The sequence below is a fragment of the Trichosurus vulpecula genome, chromosome 1 (assembly GCF_011100635.1).
Source record: "Trichosurus vulpecula isolate mTriVul1 chromosome 1, mTriVul1.pri, whole genome shotgun sequence".
Taxonomy (NCBI): Eukaryota; Metazoa; Chordata; class Mammalia; order Diprotodontia; family Phalangeridae; genus Trichosurus; species Trichosurus vulpecula.
Window position 1 is genome coordinate 394289711 of NC_050573.1, and position 15948 is coordinate 394305658.

At 34.9% G+C, this 15948-nt stretch overlaps 1 protein-coding gene across 5 annotated transcripts in view; it reads left to right on the top strand.

Annotated features, from left to right (window-relative positions):
• Positions 1 to 15948, top strand: part of ZNF532 (zinc finger protein 532) — a 111159-nt gene that overhangs the window by 56264 nt on the left and 38947 nt on the right. For all 5 annotated transcript variants that reach the window (XM_036737069.1, XM_036737086.1, XM_036737054.1 and 2 more), the window contains 2 exons: positions 6249 to 6430; positions 12013 to 12189. In XM_036737069.1, coding sequence (XP_036592964.1) covers positions 6249 to 6430; positions 12013 to 12189 — 359 coding nt within the window. The remainder of the gene's footprint in view (positions 1 to 6248; positions 6431 to 12012; positions 12190 to 15948) is intronic.

The following is a 15948-nucleotide window of genomic DNA, read 5'->3' on the forward strand; positions in this document are numbered from 1 at the left end:
ATGATTCTGACATTTAAAGAAGCTAGCATAGTATAGGTGGGAAGCTGAGTTCTACTGCTGGGGCTGTGACCTTGGATAAGTCCCATTCCCCACTTTGGAGTTGAGTTTCTTCATCTGTAGAATGAGAAGGAGGTACTAGATGACAATGCCTTTGGGTCTTTTTTAGGTCTGATATTCAGCAGCTTCTGAGTTGAGCATTTAGATGAACTAGAGTGACACACGTACAGGCTGATGTACATGGACAAGAAAAAACATCTGTCCTATATTCTTTGTGCTCTGGAACTATGGAAGGGTGTGACTGCTAACCAGGTTCATAAAGCAGCAGTGGGTTATCTCATTCAGCCTCTGCACCAAACCCCTTGTTGTGACTCTCAAGTCTTAGAGAGAACAGGAGAAGGCAGGAGTAAGCAGTCAGGTTGAGGTGATAGTGTCAAACGAGGGAGACCTACTTCACAATAGCAACCAATCTGTTGGGAAAGCTCCGAGAGTTGACTCTGTTGTCAAAGGTGGTAATTCTGGAAAAGTTCTAGTAGTACTTGGAACTGAGGGAAATTGCAGGTTTGTTTTCATCACCTTCTGATGATGGCTCCCTTCTTGAGAAGGAATGTAAAAATGTCTTTTTGTCAAAGGCGAGACCTTGAACCTTTTTATCTCAAAGCATTTTTTTCATATCTACCCTTTCTTTATTTGATGTTTCTTTCATCAAATAAATAAATTTTATTTTTTCTTCTTAAAGCCCCAAGATGTTTAGGCCTAATGAAATGTCCTTTATTAAAAATGTTTATAGGAAGTAATTGTAACATGACTAAAATGGGTAATATGTAGAATAGGAAAGCTAACAACAGAAGCTTTATATCTCTACTTCATCAGGATAGGTTAACTAAAAAAAGGTGAGTCTTACTCTTTGCTGCTTAAAAAACATAGGGAATCTGTCAGACTAGGCAAGGAATTCTGGAGATGAGAAACACTTCCAAGAAATACTGTTTATTTTCCAAAGTATGCATATCAAAGAATTTTAAAGTATAATTGCTCCTAGAGTTGAATATGGTGGACTTAATATGCAATTATCATTTGGGTTTTGGGTCATATGAGTTAGAAATACAATAGACCAAAGAAATGTCATTTCATTTTCTGTCTCCATCTCTTCTGCCCCCTAACTTTTACTCCTTTGTAGTCCCATAATGACAGTATATAGTTGTTGTCAAACTGAAATGGTGAAGTTAGGGTGGTTTGGGGGTAAAAAAGGCACTGTCCATCCTTAATCTTTGTGGAAAATAATCACGAACTAGCCACTAACTGAATTTTCAATAACAAAGTTTTTTCTGAAAGCTAGTAGAGTTTCACTTCTATCTCTTTTATGAGTAGCCAAATTATGGCCCACACTAAGAGTGGAGGTGGGGATTTGTAAGTGTGGGGTGTTAGTACTGTAAACTATTTAACTTAATCATTTCAAAGATAATTCATATGGTTGGTCTGTGGCTTTTTCTGTGGGATAACATTTAGATTTTCTTTTGTAGTGCTGCAAAGAAAGATGCTTTGGAAGGAATATGAAAAAAAATCCATATGTTTCTATTATTGGAATAAGAAGTTTTATTTTTGCCGTTTTCTTATGTTATCAAAGAATACTCCAGATTCTCCACTTTTATGTTGCTACTTATTAATGCATAGATGGCAAAAGATAAATTGTGGCATTGGTTCTGAAGCTGAAAAAATGTGGTAAGATAATTTTAAACAGAGTTCTGCTTAGGCTTTTGCTCTTAATTGAGCCTGTGACAAAAATAAGTCAAAATCTAAAAGCATTTCTCTTAGCCATAGAATTTGCTTTTAAAAAATTACAGTTGCCTTTGAAATTATATATAAATATTTTAAATTTAAACATTTACTACACATCAGGAGAATAAAATGAAAAGCTTTGTGTTTTCATTTTGAAGTTAGAAAAAAAAAGTCAGGAAACAAAAAAGTATCTGAATCTGCTAAAAAATCTGACATAACATGGTAGATTGCCTGACCAGTCAGGAAACAGAACCAATTTACTAAAAATACAGGCCATCGTATTAAACTATCAGAGTCTATGTGACTGTTAGATTAATTAATTATTAAATTAAATTAAAATATTGATTCAAGCTAATATAGTCTACTTTGAGCATATGCCATGTGAAAGGTCATTTTTGGAATTCTCAACAGAAAGAAGTATGTGCCATATTTGCTTGCACCATAACAAAGAAAGTATTTTGTTGCTAAAGTGTGATTGGGAGAAGGAAGTCAGAGGTACGGAATCATTGTTATGTCCCTCTGACAGTGAAACCTAGCAGTCATAGTATATCATGTCCCCTTGATTAACTGCATAGCTGTAGACATCAGAAGTTCCCTGTACAGCCTAGGATATGAAGGTTTGAGAAGTACAGTAAGGATGCTGTCGCGACTAACAACAATAATAATTACCATTTATATAGTGCTTGACGGTTTGCAAAGTTCTTTATATATGTTCACTCATTTCATCCTCATAATAACCCTGTGAAGTAGGTGCTTATTTCCATTTTACAGAAGAAAATGAGGTGCAGAGTGGTGAAAGGACTTAGCCCATGTTGGCTAAGTAAGTGATTGACGCAGGATTTAGACTCTGGTCTTCCTGATTCCATGTCCCGCTTTCTCTCCACTGTGCCACCTAACTGCCCCTAATAAATAGTAACTGCGGTGATTTTTCCAAATTTTCATTTTTTGTTCACTGTTATATATTATACTTAACCAATACTCAATTATTCCAAAAAGATATTGAGCCATTTATACAGATATCAAAATTATGAAAATAATATGGTTATTCCAAAGTCTTTTCAAGGAGAATCATGGGTGGGTTAGCAGAGTTAATCAAAATTTCACAGGGCTCTGAAAAACGTGTAAACTTTGGAAACCCCTACCAAGACATGCGTCCACGCAGTGACATGAAAAGTCGTCAGAATAGGTCCCCTCAGTGCTGTTGGGAAAACACATCACCATTTTATGTGAATGTTTTGTCAGTAAGAGATATATTTCCCCCACAAAACAAGAGTGACAGTTCATATTAAGTCAGCAGTTTTTAATAGTTTTTGTGTCATGGATGCCTTTCAGTCTGGTGCAGGTTGTAGACCCCTTCTCAGAATAATGTTTTTTAATGCATGAGATACAGTGTTACAAAGGAAACCAAATACATTGAAATACAATGATCAATTTTTTTTAAGTTCATAGGTCACACAGTTAAAAACTCTTGATCTTGATCATAACTCTCTAGTCAGTGTAAGAATCCGGTCTCTATGTGCTGAAAGTGAGGAGTTAAGTTAAAAATTCTTAGTTTTATTCAGGCCTTTAGGGATTTAGGACAACTATTGTGCCAAAGGCAGCTTTGAGGGTACAAAGATGTGGTGTAGGGAATAAAGGAGAAAACGAATCATTTTCTTAAGAATGGTGGTGGGGAAAAAAAGGGAAGTACTTGAAGAGGAGAAATATGTGAATAAATGTGGTCTATATATATGTAGGTAGAAATAAATATTTTAAATATCCCACAAGATGCCCCAGATTTAAGGATGATCGAGTTAACTTATTTTCAGTTTGGGGATCAATCTATGTTATTGTCCTGTTACTGTCATACTTCTGCTGAGGAAGGAAGGAGTATAAATTTATTAGAAAAATAAAAAGGAGAAAATAAAGTTCAAAGCCAAAAGCAGTTGTAGATGAGTCTTTGATAAGGAGGAATGTGAAAGCCAGTCTCTCTTCTTCAAGTCAGCTTTTCACTAGTTACTTTTGCCCCCATATCCAGTACGTTGTAAGTAGACCATGATTCTGGTGAGAACTCTCTTCCCATCCATTTCCTTCTGCCCTGTAGGCTTGTTGGCATCTGGATGACCTTGATGAACACAAAATGCACATGCAGACTGTAAAAATATTTTCCACATTTTTTAAGTAGAGAACTCTATGTGTAAAGATTCTTGCTATTTCAGAAAGAAAGGGGTGTTTTTTGAATTGTCTGACATCAAAAGAATGACTTTGGCACTAGTTAATAACATTCATTGTTAAAAACAACAAAACCTTCCTATTGACCAACAAGCCCACAATTATATTTATGTTACTCAGGTTTGCAAGAGGAGAAACCATTACCAAATTTGATTTATGATTCTTTATGGCAAAGGATAACACCTTTGTTAGCTTAAATAAGACTTGTGCTTTGCTTCTAGAGAATAAAATGAGAAAATATTGACAGTTTCAACCTATGACAATTAAAGAAACTTTTAAATACTGTGGAAATTCAATCATTGTCATTCAGTACCAGGCATTGGACAATCTACAATGAAGGCAGAAGATTTTATTTCAAAGAAACAGTTATTTTAAAAGTGAAATTATAGAGAGGATCTTGATAAAGGAATTTACATGTATGTTTATTTGTGTTTACATAGATAGGAGATTGCCATCTTTTTAATGGGGTTGTATGTCATGAAAACTATCTGGAACATCCTTGCTTTGTGGTAGGAAGGGGAGTGTAATGAGGATTGGGAGCCCTGGGTTATGGTCGGGTTTTTTTGTCACTCTGTGACTAAGCAAATCACTCATCTTTAAAAGGAGAGGGTTGAATTAAGTGGATTTCTAAGATCCTTACAAGTTCTGTCTTTCTTTGATGATAATTATTATTTAATGAATTTAAAGTATGACTTTAAAAATATTAAGACCAAAAGGAAATGGACTGGACCTATAATTTTATTAATACAGGAAACTCCTTATAGCAATGCAGATCTTCAATGCAAGTTATAGTCTTAGAGAGTTTCCTAGAATGGCAAGAGATTAAATGACTTGCCCAGAGTCACACAGATAGTGTGTATTTAAGGGGTGGAACTTGAACTTACATCTTATCTTTGAGAAAGACTCTCTAGCCACCAAACTCTGCTTCCTTTTTTTCTGGAGAAATCAATATAAAATTCATTTGCATATTATTTTTAGTCTACAAAATTTTGCAATTGTGTTAAATTTGAAATTTAAATAATGGACTTGATTAAAAGCCAAAAGTTAGCTAAGGATGGAACATGCTTTTCACTTCTAAATTCTTTGATATGTGAATAAAGTCATTGGAAAAATCTACGTTTGAGGCCTTAGACTAAAGGGAACCCATTTATCGAGATGTTATAGGTTTTCTAGAAAGCCTCAACTTTGTATATAGGAGGAGACAGTGTGGTGCAGTGGTTAGAGTACTGGACTTAGTGTCAGGAAAACCTAGATTCAGTTCTTGTCTTATAGTTGCTAATTATGATCACATCAGCTAAAGCAAATCATTTAACTTCTCTGAGCCTTACTTTCCTCATCTGTCAGATGAAGGGAGGGTATGTACCACTTGACCTCTGAGGTCCTTTACAGCTCTAAATCTATGATTCTGTATACAAAATGTATTTCATATCTTTCAATGAGGGAGAGTCCTGGATTCATATGCTTTGGCTTTAAATATGTTTAAATTTGAAGACAGCATCATACTGATTCATATTTTCATCTTATATATGAACAGTCTTGTAATTTAAAGCTCTTCTATGGAATTTAATCTCTGACCTTGATATTAGCAATCTTAATCACTTTTAAGGGAAAAGAAAATGGTCTATTTATCAGTTTAATGACCAATTAAGGTCTAGAAAAAAAAGAACAGCTAATTAGTGTAGATGTTCTTTTGCACTCCTATATTTCGGATTTCATGTTACTGAAATGACAGAAATCAGAGAGTGGATTAGCCTAAAGTTTATTAGTATTTCGAAGAAAAAACTTGGTTGGGATTGTTACTACTGCCAAGGTACAAGTCTGTGTTAAAAAATTAAGCATGGTTTTTAATTAAACGAGCTTTAGTAAAATTTAGTCTCTAACCTTTAATTGTAGGTAAAATGCTTTATAGTTTGTAGATACGGTATTCTGTTACAAGACAAAATTAAGTACAAACTGTTGCATTTAGGTAGCATTAAGCAAATGCCACAAACTAACAAAATTAGAAAATCTATGTAAAACTAGTAGTATTATTTGGCTCCCACTTTTGGTGTGGCTTTAATACGTTTTATGTTTTTGCATTTCACAAGTTAGGGAGTGACCTGTTTAATTTTTAATTCTTTAGTTTGCATTTTTCTTTGGGCTTAGCCTCAGTAATAATAGTATTTAAAATGAGAGATGGATTTTCTTGAGGTTTAACAAGTTCTTTGCAGATTAGAAAATATGTAGTGGGACCAAACTTTTTTTTCCCCTTTTGGTTTATTTAGAAGACATGCAATATCTGCCAGATGCTGCTTCCTAACCAGTGCAGTTTTGCATCACACCAGAGAATCCATCAGCACAAATCTCCATATACGTGCCCTGAGTGTGGGGCAATCTGCAGATCGGTCCACTTCCAGACCCATGTCACCAAGAACTGTCTGCACTATACTCGGAGAGTTGGTTTTCGGTCAGTATGTCATTTGCTTGTGTGCAAGTAATATTTATTTGTTTGTTATTAGATCTCATTTTGAGTGATCCATGCACACAGTGCCTTGCACATAGTAGGTGCTTAATGAAGGTTGGTTGAATTAAATTAAGTTGAATTATCAGTTTTCATTGGTGTACAGTGATACCTCAATTAACGAATCCTCCAGGAACAACGTTTCTTTGTTTTAAGCTTTCTGTAAAATAATAATGATAAATGAAAAAACCACATATATACTGAGCAGCCCTGCTGTGCACCTTGGGTCTTAGTGGCAGTGTTCTGCTAAGCAGTGCATTATGTAGAGCTGTGCAAAAACAAACTGAACTAAACTTCAGCACACAGCTTCTGCGTGGAGCACAGCCAGAGACAAACAGAGCTGATGCTAGGCAATATTGTTATATTGGTGAAGCTTTTCTTAGATGTCCTTCCTTTATTTTTCCTTTTTTATATTGATATAGACTCTTTCACTTCACTTAAATCGTATAGTATCTTCTTTCCCTGTAAGAAAAGATCTGGTGTTTGTATTGTCACCACCAGTCTCTTCTTAAAGATGAGCCTTAGGGTCCATCCTACTGGACGGATCCCTTCCGAATCTCTCCCTGTCTTCTCGTCCTTTGAATAGAGCACAGCTTACCTCCCTAAACCCCTAACCTTAACTCTTTCTATGTTTCACAGTGCCCAGATGTACAGGTTGTTTTCTGACACATTTAATTAGCATTTGATATTTACAAACTAATTCCTTTATTTTTTGATGTATACTGCTTAGAATCTGCCTCTGGCAATGACATGTCTGCGAACAAAACTTATTATAGAATACATACTCTTTGTTAATGGAGGTATTACTGTATTTTATATCAAACATAAAATAAGTATTGTTTATGTGTGGTACTCTTGTATTCAAAGTGTTATACTTGAAGATGGTTTTATTACTCTAAGGTTTGTTACTTAAGTGCTCTGAAATTAAGTTGTACCAATGATGGGAAAATTTTGTGGGAGCTCAGTTTGGCCCATGGTTGAATTCTTAATCTACAGTAGCTTTTTCCCTTCCCTAATATATGAAACTATGAAGTTTGCCCCACATTTATATTGTAGTCTTTATTTTACTGCAGCCTTACCTTCATCTATGAAAGTCTGATATGTTGTTTTATTTCATTCAGAATCTTGTGGAAAGAGCCCTGGGCTAGAAATCAGGAGACCTGGGTTTTTTCAGTTCTGACTTTGCCATCAACTTGGACAAGTCACATAACGGAATTGTGCATGATGCCCCAACCCATGAAATAGGGGTGGTGATATCTTAACTCCATAACAGTATTACTAGGATAAAAATGAAATAATTGCTATGAAAACCATTGGGTTGTTATAAAGAAAGGTATAAATCTAAGGTAGCTTAATTATTATATTAAATGTATTAACAGAAAATTCAAATAAAAATAGAACACTTCCTTTGACAGTTGTCATAGACTTTTAATGATTACTATGATATTTAATATTTCCTCATTGAAATCAGCTTTAAACATTTCCCCATAGATTTTAACAGGTACTAAAATTTGCCACTGGTGTATAGTGTTTAAATATTAACTGAAATATTACTATTTCTGGAGCATGTTGGAAGTAGAAAATTTTGAAATGAATTCAGAAGGAAAAGTGGAATTAACTGATTTTGACTGCACCTAATTCTTTTTCTAATTCTCAAAATTATCACTGAGTATACTGAAAAAAATAAATTAACTCATAAACCCTGTTCTTGACTCACAAAATTGTAACTCCAATTACTTTTTTCAAGTTACTTGAAAAAAAACATTATTTTGCATTATAATTTTTAGTAAAAAATCTGTTTAAACTGCAAATTTTTGTTCTGTCCTGAGGCTGTGGACCTATAGGGATATGCATGTCTTCTCTACAATATAGTTTGTAGATACGGTATTCTGCTAAATGTTAAAAATTGGCTCTTAGAAAAAATAAGCATGATACACTTTTAAGTTTAATCTGCATTATTAACATTTTCTTCATCACTCTCTTAAGCCTAAACAACCAGACATAACAATAAGCCAAACTCTTATTTGTAGTTTGCTGATTTTCAAGTTGTAAGCTCACCCTGAAAATTTAGTAGTTGGCTCTTGTGAGGTCTCATCTGAGCCAGCTCAGGCACTCTGCTATTTGTGCATTGTGCCTTTTATAAAGGAAAGAAATACTCTTCTTCAATCACAGAATTTTCAAGTTGTGGTCTTCCATATCTAAATCTCTTGCCTAAATACTTATAAAAATATCTTTCTATTACTAAGGCACAGATACATGCTCTCCCGTAGCCACACTTCCAACCTCCACCCCAAGCAACGCAATTAATAATTTTCAACATTGCTTGCATGATGGTGGTTAATGGCGACTAACACTTTGACTTCATGATAACGACTGTTTCCTCACAGTTCTCCCATTCCATAGTATGTTTTCTAATATAAAGTGACCTCTGGATCACTTGCTTTGGTCAGCTAGATGCCTGAAGTTCCCACCCACTTGTTACACTGGATCTGCTTCTGGTGGCTTTTTCTTTACACAGAAACTTTCTTCAGTGGAATGACTGTATCTTTGTACCCTTTAAACATATGCCCTCTTTTTACCCTGATGGTACCCGACACAATGCAACTTGAGATTCATGAAGTGATTCATAGATAGAAGAGAATTTGGTGAGCAACTGGATCTTCCTCTGGCTGAGGTCTGTGTCCTGTTTTTCTCTCTTAATTCAGATTACCTCCTTGCCTCTGTAGCCTCAGAAACCCAAAGTTTCCTTTTCTTTCATTTGTACCCACAAATTTTGTCATGGTCATCTCACTAACAATACCATAGCACCTTTCCTTCAGTCCTTATTTATGACTTTACTTAATTGTGTCACCACTGTTGCGGTTCTGTTTCCCATGTGCTCCATGTAATTTAGATTCCAAGGACCCTACAATATTCCAAAGAAATATTAATTTTGGTATTGAAGATACTTTGACTCCCAGATCTCCTTTTTTTTGAGGACTAACCCCCTCCTAGCTCATGTCAGAGAATTGTTCTTCCCCTATAGATTCCCGTTTGTCCAACACTGGACTCCCCTTTGTTTTCTAAAGATCACTTTTTTAGTTGTGAATGGGAGTTTCTTTTCTTTACATTAGAGTAGAAAATAATTCTTTCTCATTAGAGAACTCCCTTTATTTTTGTATTTTACCTAACTTCACATGACTTTTATTTACCTTTTCATTGTTCATAATTCTACAAGTGTGTTATTTGTATGTTGTGTTCTGGCACGGCCACCAAGAATGTCTAAAAATGAAAAACTGGTCACATTTACACAGCTCCTTCAGGTTTTAAAAGTGCTTTACTTATTACAGTCTCACATGACAGGCTTTAGAAGGATCATTACTCCCATTTTACAAATGAAGAACCTGAGATTCTGAATAAATATCTTGCTCATGGTCGCACAGTTTAGTAGAAATCTGAGAGGGAATTTGAAACTGGATCCCCTGATTCCAAGTCCAGCACTCTTTCTACTTGGTCACATTGCCTTTCAATATATGGACCTACCTTGAATTTTGCAAGTTTTACCCTAGTCATCTACTTCCTTGTTTTAAATTACTTCCTTTTCCACAGTTTAATGTATTGATTGGTAATGGAGTTTTTCCACAAGAGCATTTATTTAAATACACTTCTGTCAAGATTCAGAAAGACTCAGAGCAAAGACATGGAGAACTTATTCTTATCCTTCTGTGTTTCTTCTTAAACAGAGGAATGCTAAAAAGCCTTTGGTTTATGCCTTGAGCGAGCCCCAGAGTGCATGTGGCTTTGGTTAAGATCCCTTTTCTAGTGATTCTTGACATTTTTCCTCTGAGAATGTCATGTACAGTAAGCATGCCTTCAGGAAGAGAACTTGGACCCACAAACAAAGTATTTCATTATGCTGTGAAGCAAATCATTGTATTACTTAAAACTCATGAATTAGAGTGGGATTGGCTTAATCCTAGAATCACTGAATTCACAACATTTAAAAAATCTTAGAGTTTGGAGGAATCTTAGAGATCCTCCGGTCCAGCTAGAAGAGAGAGGAAACAGACTCAGAGAGGGGAGGGCTAGTGAATCACTCAAGGTCATGATGAATTGATGGCAGACTTGGAGGATCCTAGGTCTCCTTACTGTATCTATCCAGTTACTGCTCCTTTACAATCCAGAAGGATTTTAGTTTGCTTACATCACTTTTCTACCTTAAAGACTAGTTCAGGTGGGTAAGGCTTTAATGTAAATAGTGGATATGATGATATTAACAAAGATTTATGCTTAACCAATAATGCTCTTAATGTAATACTGCTTCTTTAGTATAAGAATAATAAATTGAGTAGGAGAAGCTTTACATGACATGTGTTAACAGAATGAAAATGACTTCACAAAATGCCTGATGTGTGCTACCTTGAAGGCTTAGAAAAGAAAGACTTCAAGTCAGATGAAGGCCATAATGAGCATAATAAAAATGGAATTACCTTGAATGAAGGTAAAAGCAAGGGGGAGTGGAGGTTAAGACAAAATTTGCAGGATGTAATTGTGATTTGAATAAATTTTAGCCCTTAGAGAAGTGATCCTGAAGGAAAAAAAAAGACAGATGGCCAAGTATCAAAGAGATAATGTGTGAAGAATAATGTCATGGAGGTGGAGAAGCAATTTTTTGTCGAAGAATGTAGATTTTTTTTCAGGGTTATAGTTAATGTTATCATTTAAGATGTTTGCCATTAAATTGGACCAATATAATGAAAAATATTTCTCTGTAGATAAAAGCCAGATGGTAATATAGTGAAAGGTTAACTTTGCTTAACATCTTTCTGTACCTGTTGAACAAATAATTTGACATATTAACAGCCAGCATATGTCTGGAAAGCAAATAGAGGAAGGCCCCACTAGCCATGTTATTGGCGTCAGTTGACCTTGGTTGATGTGGTCTCTTAAGCCACCTTGTAGTAGAATATGGGTTACCCCCATTCCCCATTTGAAGATGTGATTTGGGCTGTAGATCATAGAACTGATCCACACTGCAGAGTGATTCTCCAACATAAGAATCACCTTGAGCACAGAGTTGCTCTTAACAGATCATAGGATTGGTACCTTAGAGGACATACTCATTTTATAAATGAGGAAACTGAGGCCTAGAGTGACTAGATGACTTAACCTAATTGCATAATTAGGAATTCACAAAGCCAGGATTCAAATCTGACTTCTATAAGAGATTCTTTTGAGTACACCAACCTGCCTCTGTGTCTCAAACTAATAGATCTGTCCCCTAGTCTGGTTCTTTGCCCCTGCAAAGTTTAGAGCTGTGTGAGAAATGAACCATTTGAATATTATTACTAGTTCCTTTGGTATTCCTCAAACCTAAAAAAGAGTTTTACTGCAGAGAAGAAAACAAAATGAATTCATGGAGAGAGTCTAGAAATCTAAAAAGATAAAATATGTCATTTGAATTTTTAAAAAAATGATTTAATGACTTCATTTTTATTTGTAATTAATTTAACTGTCTTCTATTAATGCTGCTTCTTTTTTTTAAACAGATGTGTACATTGCAATGTTGTGTACTCTGATGTGGCAGCCCTGAAGTCTCACATTCAAGGTTCTCATTGTGAGGTTTTCTACAAGTGCCCTATCTGTCCAATGGCATTTAAGTCTGCTCCAAGTACCCATTCACATGCCTACACACAACATCCTGGCATTAAAATAGGAGAACCAAAGTAAGTTATATTAATTTCTCATTCTTCCTCACAACTTTTTAATTATGGAAAGAGGTTATGACTGCTACATATATTTAAGGATATTTGAGGATATATTGATGCAGCATGAAATCTAGAACATTGTGATTATTTTGCTACATGCTATGAAAGTTAATATTTTCTTGAATGATGAGCATAAATGATGTGATATACATATACTTTTTTCATAAATGTGTAACAAGTAAGCAGGTTTTTTTAATTCATTCCCACTCTCCCTTCCTTTTTAAAAATGTCCCTCAATAAATAACATTTGTTGGAAAGGGAATATTTTAACTATACCTTTTATTTTTGGTATGATGAATTTCTAATCAGGTATATTTTCATTGCTCCTTAATGTTCATTCTCCTTAATGAGAGAAAATGGAAGATACTGGTGGGGAATGTTGCTTACTAAATTTATTTCATAATCTGTACAACTTTGATGAAGTCCTACCTATTCAGATGTCCCAATTGTCTATTTTATTACATGGTTAAAACTTGAATTCAAATTTAAATTTTCATACACTAAAGAACTGTGGAAAGTACTTGCTACAAGCATATTATGGTAGATTCATTACTTTAATTATGTAGCAGGAGGGTTTTTTTAACCTAGGGTTTGTAAACTTGCATAAATAAAATTTGGTAACTGCATTTCAGTACAGTTAATTTCCTTTTGTAACCCTGGGTATTTAATTTTAAGCATTTAAAAATATTATTCTGAGAAGAGATCCATAGGCATTACCAGACTGCTAAAGAGATGAATGACACAAAACATGTTAAGAACCCTTGATATCAATCAGAATACTTTACAGGTCATATCAAAGTCATCCTGAGAGTATCTGGAGGAAATAGAATAGAGCTCCTTTATCACATGAGTGTTTAGTATAGGACTAGTACCTTGTACACTAATTATGTACACTGGGCTTTTGCTATAGGTATTTGGGGAATTTGAGGGACACAATTTGTCCAGTAATATCTCTGATTTGATCTAGTACTGATCTGTATTATGAGAAGACATTTTCTGGTCAGTCTTAGAGTACACAACCAGGAAGAGTTGCAAAGAGGCACATTTTGGTTTGGTGTAAGGAAAAATTTCCTAACAATTAGGTCTGTCCAAAAATTGTGTGATTTGCTTTGATAGGTCATGGACTTCCCTCCTTGACAGTCTTCAAATGGAGATTGGGTGACCATTGAATGACCATCAGGTCATCATTCCCTATGTATGGATTGGACTAGATGGCAGCTGACAACCATTCTAATTCTCAGATTATATGATTTTGTAACTCTGTTCTCTTAATTCCTCAGTTTTGATCTTTGTAGATAACAGATATAGAGGCAAAGAAAGACTACTTCAGGAGTACAAAATTGGCAAAAGAAGAGTTAGTAGAAATTGACTTCCTGTCTCTCAAGATGTTGGTAAAATCACCACCATATTTAGTTTGCCATCTGCATGGCCATGAGGCTCTTAGACATCCCAGCACTCTTATGTTCCATTAAAAAGATGCAGGGTATGCAACAACTTAATGTTTTTAAGTATCTAAAAATGCCCCCTACCCATCTGTTGATGGAAAATACGGAGTCATGTATTTCTTTGGGAGACTAACTCCATGAGGATTGTGGGGGCAGGTGCCAATTTTCATGAAGACAAGAAGAGATTTAACTAACTTGATAAGCAGACTCAAAATGTTTACGTAATTTTTTATATGTAGTATTTTATTAAGGAAGAAGAGAGTAAAATTCCACATTTCATTCTTCTGTATCTTTGTAACTAGAAAAAGAGGACAATTGCCAAGTTATTTTATAGTAACTTCTCATTTATCCATGAACACTGGAAATTATGTATTTCCACATAAATTTGTTTTCTAAATAATTGAAACTTAATGCACTAAGCTTTTTACTTTCACTGTTTGGGATAGACTCATTCTTGAGTTTTGTTTTGCTTTACCTTTTGGTTCGGATCTGTGATTTCACTGATGTAGATAGAAACTTCAGGTGAAATTCCAGTGTAGATTGGTACCTGTTCTGCAGTTTATAGTCTTAGGGAGTTGTCTGGGTCAGCTGACTTTCCCAGGCTCACACATTTAGTCTTTATGAGGGGTGGGCCCTAATCTCAGGTCTTCCTAACTTGAGGTCCACTGCATAATGCTCTCTTTCTCAATAAATATTCTTGATGTTTCAGGATTATCATTATAGATATTTGCTTTGAGGCTATGAGGTGATATATATACATATATATACATATATATATCTCCTTTTCAAGGGTTTCCTCTAATAGCAATTCTTTGACACTTTCTAGTTTGTTATTTTGTTTTCTGCTGTGAGTGGGGAAACCACATAATTAGATTTATTAAAATTATATGTTAAATAGGGGATAGGAAAATTTTGAATGAGAACTTAGTAAATTAATTTTATAACTGGTTTGGGGGCTTTGTAAAAACCATGAGGCCTTCTTCATTTACTTCCAGTTTGGGGCTGTGTTTTGGAGGATTGAGTTTGCCAGAATCTGACTTCCAGATTAATGGGAACATTACTATTTTTTCCCAAATATAAGATGTAAGTTTAGGAAGAGAACAAATACACATATACCCATATAAAAATTTAGGGATCAGTATTTCATGGGGTAAAAGTGGTAGTTATTTGTTACTTATTAATATTATACATTCAAGGTGTTTATATTGTATATATTGGATTGGGGGGGGAAGGAGGGTCTGGACCTGTGACTTCATTGGTGTAGGATACTTAAAGTGTAGAAATTTCCTTACTGATTCATATCAGCAACTCTCCAACTTATGGTCTTAAAGAATGTCCTGAGACCCTGAAAAGTTAAAGATTTTGTCCATGGATCTATAGTGACTATATTAGAGGCAAGATTTAATCCCTGGTCTTCTTGACTTCTAATACCCCTATCCACTATGTCATTGTCGTAATGTAATATAAAATACTGTGTGACTCTCCAAAGGACAATATGCATTTTTTGCTTTACTGATATAATAAAGAATTGGCAAGAACTGCTATATGCTCAGTATGCTAAATTGTCTATACAAATGACTGTCCTTAAAAAAAGCTTCTGATGCTTTTAAAAAATGTTATAGTCATTTCCTTATGCCCATAAGTGGGACATTATTGTATTTGGCTTGGGTGTACATTTAGAATGATTTCTTTTTATAACTGTTATTCTGCTAATTATGTTTTTCTTCACTTATAATTAAAATTACTCTGAATTCCCTTTGCATGTACTAACTGAAGGCAGTGAGAAAAAGATCTGAAAGTCTTCTGGGTGTCAGGAACAAACCTGGATGATCTTGAGTTATCCATTAAATGTATAAGCTACATTTGTGTAACCGCATATCGTATTCAGATTAATTACTGTAAAGGAGAATCAGTAGATATTTTTCCTTTATTGATGACAAGACAAAAAGAAATGGGTCTAGCTTCAGATAAAGTGATTTGGGTTAGAAAGGAGAGAGAACATTATGCTATTAAAATTGGTTTCTGGGGGAAGCTGTGGAGGTAGAGCTCTGGAAGATAACAGTCTCTATGGGGTATTTTAAGTACTGTTCTGCCTGAAGATGAATGATAGAATATATGACCTCTAAAGAGCCCTTTGAATCCTGTGGTTCTATCATAAAATAAATTGGTCTTTGATTTAAAGCCTTGTGCTTTTTGTATTACTAAAGGAAGGCTGGAGGCAGATTCTAAAGGGAATTGTATAGTTCATCCTCCAGATTCCGCTCTTAGCTAT